Source organism: Lathyrus oleraceus, chromosome 7 (genome assembly GCF_024323335.1).
Source record: "Lathyrus oleraceus cultivar Zhongwan6 chromosome 7, CAAS_Psat_ZW6_1.0, whole genome shotgun sequence".
NCBI lineage: Eukaryota > Viridiplantae > Streptophyta > Magnoliopsida > Fabales > Fabaceae > Lathyrus > Lathyrus oleraceus.
In genome coordinates this window covers 531733041-531741434 of record NC_066585.1, presented here as the reverse complement: position 1 = coordinate 531741434, position 8394 = coordinate 531733041, and the positions used below count along the sequence as shown (strand labels likewise).

Genomic DNA, 8394 nt, shown 5'->3' with positions numbered 1-8394 from the left:
GGAATGGAATGGAATCCATATCACTCCATTTCGTTCCACTCCATCGAGTTTTAAATAATCCAAACAATGGAATATCATTCCACTCCGCTCCATCCAATTCCATCAATCCAAACAAAGCTTTTGTTATCCTCATAATTCTTACATCCACAACCAAAACTCTATGTTGGGTAGTTAAGCTCTCTCCCGGAATAACTTTATTGTTCAAGCAAATATTCATATCGGACCTCCTGATAAAAAATAAATCTATATGCAAACATGTCTTCCACTTTTATATGTGATAAGATGTTCATCTCTTTTCCTAAATCATGTATTTGCTCTAATAAGATCCATAGTCGACAAAAACTCCAAGATAGATTACCTTACACATTCACCTCCCTTAGACCAAAACCCATGCACGCTCTCAAAACCTATTAATATATCTCCTTGGAATATATCATAAAATAAACCTTCTAAATATTCAAAAAAATTTATCTTAAGGTGTTCAGCTAACCCATCATGAGATACGTAAACACTAATAACATTAAATATATCCCGTTCAACTACAATTTTTTTTTAACAATATTTTTCATTTAATTCGGAGTTAGTCGGCCTAACTGATTTTTCAACGAGACGAATGAGACAATCAAATTATTGAAATTAAGTTGAAAACTTTAATAACATCCACTTAAAAATTATTAAAATAAATATTTAATATTCATAAAAATTTAACAATTATATTTAAGCAACAATGTAAAATATCCTTACATTAAATCTGCATATCAATTAAATTAAAAATATAATTGATGTAAATATTATAGAAAAATAAATTATATTTTGAATAAGTATACTAATTTAAATCTTATTTTGGCTCTCAAAATGGTAAGCAATATAAATTTCAAAATTCAAAAATCCATTTCAAAATTCCAGCGCTTCATCTAAATAAAAAACAGCAAAACTAATCCAACCGTTGAAACAAAAATAAAATAATTTCCAAACGTTTTTTACTCTCTCTCTATAAAACCGAATCATTTTCCCCAATCTCTCTCTATTCTTCGCACCCTAGGAACCTTTTCTCCCCATTTTCGTTTCTAGGTCATTTCTTCAATTTCTTCTCTCAAACCTTCAACATGCGTCAAATCCTCCACATCCAGGGTGGTCAATGCGGCAACCAAATCGGTGCCAAATTCTGGGAAGTCGTTTGCGCCGAACACGGAATCGATCCAACCGGACGCTACACCGGCGACTCAGATCTTCAACTAGAGAGGATCGATGTTTACTACAACGAAGCAAGTGGTGGCCGCTTCGTTCCCAGAGCGGTTCTCATGGATCTTGAACCGGGAACCATGGACAGTATCCGGTCTGGACCGTACGGTCAGATCTTTAGACCGGATAACTTTGTGTTTGGTCAGAGTGGTGCTGGGAATAACTGGGCTAAAGGTCACTATACTGAAGGCGCGGAACTTATTGATTCTGTTCTTGACGTTGTTCGTAAGGAAGCTGAAAACTGTGATTGCTTGCAGGGTATGGTTTTTTTAACTTGTTCTGATATTTAGGGTTTCGTTGATTTCTTTGATTTAGGGTTTTGTTGAACTCATTTTGTTGTTTCAGATGCAATGAAGTTGTAGTTGAAGTGTTGATGCGTTCTTGTAGGGTCTTTTGCTGACTGTGAAATGAGATCTGTGTTTCTCTTTTTGAAGTTTTGTCGCTGATTTTGAGTTGGCGTGTTTGTATATGTATAGTTGGAATATTTCATGTCTTGATGCTGCAATTTGGGTATTTGATTTGTTTACTAACTTTTTTGAGTTTAGGTTAAGGTTCTTGATTTTTGTGTTTGTTAGGGTTAACTTTTATAGTTTTTGTAGCTGATAATAAAATAGCTGCAGCGTGTTTTCCTGTGTGCTTGTTAACTGTTTTGTTTTAGGTTTTAGGGTTCTTGATTTTTGTGTTTGTATGTGTTTTTCTTTTTAAGATTTTGTGGATGATAATGAAATGACCGTGGTGTGTTTCTCCTGTGTGTTTGTTAACTTTTTATGAATTTAGTTTTCAGGGTTCTTGAGTTTTGTGTTTGTCATAGTTTACTTTTTTTTTGGCTTTTGTGGCTGATTATGAGGGTGCGGTGTTTTTTTTCTTCCTGTGTGCAGGTTTTCAAGTGTGTCATTCACTTGGTGGAGGAACTGGATCTGGAATGGGAACCCTTCTGATTTCAAAGATTAGGGAGGAATACCCTGACAGGATGATGCTTACTTTCTCTGTTTTCCCTTCTCCTAAAGTTTCTGACACTGTGGTGGAACCCTACAATGCTACTCTATCTGTTCATCAGCTTGTTGAAAATGCAGATGAGGTTATGGTTCTTGACAATGAAGCCTTGTATGACATTTGCTTCCGTATTCTGAAGCTTAGTAACCCAAGCTGTAAGCTAGTTTTCTTTTTCACTCTCCTATGTTGACCCTTTTCTTATGCTAGTCATTTCATGTGTTTTTTTGGAGTGTGTTTGATTTGATTTTCTGTGTTGATGCAGTTGGTGATCTGAATCATTTGATATCAGCAACTATGTCTGGTGTAACATGTTGTTTGAGGTTCCCTGGTCAGTTGAACTCTGATCTCAGGAAGCTTGCTGTGAATCTCATTCCATTCCCTCGTCTTCACTTTTTCATGGTGGGGTTTGCACCTCTGACCTCTCGCGGCTCCCAGCAGTACAGGACTCTCAGTGTCCCTGAGCTCACTCAACAAATGTGGGATGCCAAGAACATGATGTGTGCTGCTGATCCTAGGCATGGACGTTACCTCACCGCATCTGCTATGTTTAGAGGCAAGATGAGTACCAAGGAGGTTGATGAACAAATGATGAATGTTCAGAACAAGAACTCGTCATACTTTGTGGAATGGATTCCAAACAATGTCAAATCCACTGTGTGTGATATTCCCCCAACTGGTTTGAAGATGGCTTCAACATTTATTGGAAACTCGACCTCAATTCAAGAAATGTTCCGCAGGGTGAGTGAACAGTTTACTGCTATGTTCAGGAGGAAGGCTTTCTTGCATTGGTACACAGGTGAAGGAATGGATGAGATGGAATTCACTGAGGCTGAGAGCAACATGAATGATTTGGTTGCAGAGTATCAACAGTATCAAGATGCGACTGCTGATGAGGATGAGTATGGAGAGGAGGAAGGCGATGAGGAAGAGTATGGTCAACATGACATTTGATTTTGAATGAAAGTTTGAATATTATAATCTGCTGCAACTTCATGTTGCTTTTTCAAACTAAGACTAGTTTTCTTATGTTTCACTTACTATGGCTGTAAAATTGGTTTTGGTTTATTTGCTTTTATGTGTGACCAATTGGTAGTTGAGTAAGACAGCTTAAACAATTCCTTCAAGTATCACTTTGTTGTTAGAATTAAACATCAATATTTGATTCAAAATGATTGCCATCATTGAATTCTATGAAATTTGGATATGCTAGATTTATTTTTCACATACTTTCTTCACACTTGTTTTACCTATGACATGTTTTTCTGAGTTGTTTCTTTTGTCAACGATCTTTTCTCCAATACCTTGAGTATGTAGTTTTCATTAACATTGTGTCCTAGTTTTTTGCAATTGTCGTGCCCTCATTGTTTGAAAATGAGTTTCCTTCGGTTTAGTTCTTCTTTTAGTTTCTCTTTGAGATTTTTTTCTGTCGTAAGGTGAAATATGTAAATACTAAGGGTAAGCATTTAGAAATTTCTATATGCTCTTGAATATTAGACTTTAATTTAATAATATTAGCTTTTTTGGTTGTTCTAAGTTTTACTTAGAAAAACCCCTATTCTATGCATATGCTCTTGTGACACTCTCAAATGAACCATCAAACGAATATGTAATTGTTTTATTATTAGTAAAAATTAAATTAGAAATTTCTTTATGCTCTTGAATATTAGACTTTAATTTAATAATATTAGCTTTTTTGGTTGTTCTAAGTTTTACTTGGAAAAACCCTTATTCTATGCGTATGCTCTTGTGACACTCTCAAATGAACCATAAAACGAATATGTAATTGTTTTATTATTAGTAAAAATTAAATTAATCGGGTAAATTATTAGCTTGATCTCTAATTGGAGACATTTCAATATAGTCTTTGAATGTACACATTGCTAGGCTAAATCAATTACTACTATGAATTAAATATGAATTGGGTTAATATGAATTAAATATGAATTGGGTTAATGAATGATTATTAGCTTTTGATTTTTAATTGGAGATACTATTGCAGTATTTTTTCAAACGTCTATTTTATTAACATGTTTATAGATTAAATTGATTAAAAGAAGATGATTGAAATGAAAAGATAAGGGAACATGGAGTCCAATTTTTTTTTTTACCATTTTTTTTTGTCTAACTTAATAGAAGTGACAAATTTGATGGGGGTGCTTAATATCTATGTAGAAGCGACTCGTCAAGAGATTAATATGTCAAAATTTTGGAACATTATTAGACCGACTCAAGAAGATCTAACTCGCATCATGGGGTTCGACAGGTCTTAGGCATTGGAACGTTTTTGAGTTTACCTTCGATGATGGGTAGAAGTAAAACGGCCACATTTATATTCATAAAGGATCGTATATGAAAGAAAATAAACTCTTGGAGGGGTAGATCTTTGTCTAAGGCAGGTAATGAGGTTATGATAATGTCTGTACTTTAGACTATCCCTTTTTATGTCACGAGTGTTTTCGTTATCCCTGACAGTATTGTGAACGATATTGAGAAGATGATGAATTCTTTCTGGTGGGGAGCAGGTGGGAATAACAAATGTATTATATGGTTGACTTGGGAAAAATTATCTTGCACCAAGAAGGAAGGGAGTCTTGGATTCAGAGATTTAAAAGCTTTCAACCTGACTATGGTGGAGAAACAAGGGTGACACTTGATGACAAAACTAGAGGCGTTGGTATCTTGAGTCTTCAAAGCTCGGTACTATCCGAATTCATCTTTTCTAGAAGCTAGTCAAGGTCATAATCCGAGTTTTGCACGGAGAAGTCTATGAAAAAACAAAGGTAGTTTTGAACCTGAGATGTAGGTGAGCATTGGTGATGGGAGCAAGATTAAAGTGACGCTGGAATCTTGACTTATAGGTAATTTAGATGGATGCTTAGGAGGCCCCTAAGAGAGAGGTGCTTATGAGATTACTGGAAAGGATCTAATGATGACTTATGGTAAATAATGGGATGCTCAGAAAATCCGTCTTTTATTTAACCATAATGCTACGAACAAAATCTTGAAGGTTCCGCTCTTGGAAGAAGTGATGGATGATTGTATGGTTTGAGAAGAAGAAGAAAACATAAGTTATAGTGTTCCTGCTTATAGATCGGTGAGAAGTCTCCAATCAAACCATATTAATCATAAGGTGGAAGGGGATTGAGGAAGCTCGTGGAATATTAAGGCACCACAAAGTGATAAACATTTATTATTTGTAGGGGTTGCCTCCTAACTCGAAAGAAGCTCCGACAACACTTTGTTCCGTGTCCACCTCATTCTCAATTGTGTGAGAATATCGAAGAGGATGATTGTCACATTTTCTTTGGGTTTATGGCCACTAATCAAAGCTGGAAAATAACATGTTTTTCTTCTACCATAAAATCCTATTTTCAGAAGTTTAATGATGCTAAGACTCTTATTCTTGATATTCGTAGTAAATAAGATATGAGGACTTCAGGGAGAGTTGCAGTTGTGATTTAGGTTCTTTGGAATAATAGAAATAATGTGAGTTGGAATATTGATAGAGTGTATAGTCCAAGTTAGGTATGCAAGCTTACCACACGTGGCATGATTGGTATAAAATTCAAGATAACCACGTGAGTGAAGTTGAATCCCATAACAACCAAACTGTGTGAAAGTCGCCTAATGAAGGATGGGTGAAGTGTAATGTTGACGCGAGATTCAATAACCATATAGGGATTACTAATAGAGGTTGGTGTGTTAGAGATTTTCAAGGTAGTTTCATCTTTTGAGGTATATAGTGAGACAACGGTCTTTTATCGACTATAGAAATTGAAGCTCTGGCCATAAAAGAAGCAGTTCAAGCAGTCATTCAGTTGCAAATGGACAACATGATCTTTGAAAATGACTCTCAAACTGTGGTCTAAGCGCTCTAGGCTAATTATGGGAGTAACTTGAAATTCCGTCTTATCATTTTGTCTATTAAAAGTCTTTTATAATGTATTTCCAATTTTGAGGTATAATTTTTCAAACGCCAGGCGAATTCGGTTGCTCACTTGTTAGCAAAAACGGCCAATTTTTGAACTATGCGTAGTTTGTTTAATTTCTTCCTCCTTGTATTGAATGACATTTGTTAATTGAAATTCATTAAGCTTATTTGGATAAAAAAATAAAGAAGATGGTTGAGGGTTTCTATTAATGAAATACATATCCGTATGTTAAAATGAATAATCAAAATACATCTTTAAGAATTTTTTTATGAAAAAATAAATATTATATATTATATAAAAAGAAAACAAGTATACATAAAATATTTTGGCATAATCGAGCAAGAGGGCAACACAATGAATGTTTAGTATAAAAAAAAGAAGATAACCGACAATAAAAATCCTTCAAAATACAACAAACCCCTCAAAACAAAATTAAAGACTGGAGCAACACCTCCAACAAATAGAACTATGAAGAAGATAAAACCAAAAAAGCAAGCTTCACTCCAACAAGGATACTCTAGTTAGAGTCCACCACCAAGAGTTAAGAACTATTAGATACCGGGCCCTCCAAAAGGAAAAGAAAGAAACACTCAATCCGAGCAAGGTCAAAGACACTCGAGACCACTATTGATTCATATATAGAATAATGTTTTCTACCCAACTAGGAAAAATGTAAGAGTAGATCGAAAACTTTCTAAAATACTATTTCTAGGTAATGCTCATGTCATGTCCTCTAAATCTTTCACGTGAACATGTGTACTTGAGAAAACCATATCATTTTGGAACTTCTAGATAGATTGAACCACAAATGACATATTATGACAAAACCACGTCTAATCATAGATGACCCAACTAAACTAAGAAATGTTTAAAAAATAACATGATATTTCCAAGAAGGACAAAAGACTACTATAGCCACCCTAAAAATCCTATACCATAACACAAAGACTAACTCACAAGTGACAAACAAATGAGAATTCAATTTAATTGTACCTCCGCAAATACATAAAGACTCCCCCAATTGAATCCAAAAGGACTTGACACTTAAACATATACTATCTAGAAGGAAACTTATAAAAGATAAGTTGCCAAAAAAAGACAACACCTGTTTAAATGGAGCTCAACTGACCCAAATACAAGACAAAACCCGATTTACTATATTCAAAGGAAGAAAGGATGTGAACTTAATCTAAAAGAGAGAACTATAAGCCGAAGCAACGGAGTAAACCCCATTTTCCAGTCCCCACCACCACTAATTAGTATCCTAAAAAAGAGTAAACCCTTGCGGGATTTAGAAAAAAATATCCACCAACTCTTCCTTCCAAACAAAAAAGGATCTCCTCCGATTAAGATTTTCACTTAACCAAACATCCTTCGTACTCCACCACCTCACTCACCATTCTACCTGATTGCAATCAATAGAATATAGTACGTGACACTTAACTTTTCCATAAGAAAGTAAGGCAACCTAACCCAACATACCTCCAGAGTCATTCCACACACCACTAAAAAAAATTATTTGCTTTAGACCCTAAAAGAGAAATCTCTTCCCACCAAGACGAAGTAAACCAAAATATTTTTTCATATGAAACATTTAAAAGATATAATAAAAAATGTTTATCAAAATAACTTTTTACACTCACACATTTTTACATATATATTATTAAATGTGACAATAGCTTTTTTTTAGAAAATAAATACTTTTTTGTCAAAAAAATTGTGAAAAATGAATTTCTAAAAAAAGAAAATCTCAACTATAATTAAATACTTGAATGCCCTTTGACAAGGAATGACATAACATGATGGAGGTGTCCGACCAATTTTTGAATATGTCTGATTTTGAAATCATCATCAATTGTTAATCAATTGTTAGTCTGCCCGTCTAATTCAATAAAAACGAGATGTATATAGAATGAAACATGTTGGTCATTTGAGCTTAAATATTTAAAATTGTTTTTTCACTTTCTTTTATAAGTTATAATACTTTTTATATTTTTTTAATTTAATTAATATAGAGAGAAATTAAAAATTATTTAAATTAATCACTCTTATTAATCTATTAACTTTTATTTAATTTAATTTTGTGTCCGTATTGATTTATTTAAATTCTTATATAATAAACCAAGGAGGATTGAATGCTAATTTTTATATTAGTTGACCCATTAATTACATAATTTAATTTGTTGAATTATCTTTATTTTTATATTTTTTAGTTTCTTTTGAATTA

General features: G+C 33.8%; 1 protein-coding gene across 1 annotated transcript; it reads left to right on the top strand.

Annotated features, from left to right (window-relative positions):
- Positions 1–940: 940 nt before the first annotated feature.
- On the top strand, positions 941–3434 carry LOC127107901 (tubulin beta-1 chain). Its single transcript, NM_001427110.1, has 3 exons — positions 941–1500; positions 2121–2390; positions 2498–3434. The coding sequence occupies exons 1-3, from the start codon at positions 1107–1109 to the stop codon at positions 3184–3186; spliced, it is 1353 nt and encodes a 450-aa protein (NP_001414039.1). The 5' UTR covers positions 941–1106; the 3' UTR covers positions 3187–3434.
- The last annotated feature ends 4960 nt before the right edge of the window (positions 3435–8394 follow it).

Bases quoted from the DNA above. Each gene is read 5' to 3' on its own strand.
- LOC127107901 (NM_001427110.1), top strand. From the start codon at position 1,107: ATGCGTCAAATCCTCCACATCCAGGGTGGTCAATGCGGCAACCAAATC. The intron at 1,501-2,120 runs GTATGGTTTTTT...TCCTGTGTGCAG, and splicing joins AAACTGTGATTGCTTGCAGG to GTTTTCAAGTGTGTCATTCA. The intron at 2,391-2,497 runs GTAAGCTAGTTT...GTGTTGATGCAG, and splicing joins GAAGCTTAGTAACCCAAGCT to TTGGTGATCTGAATCATTTG.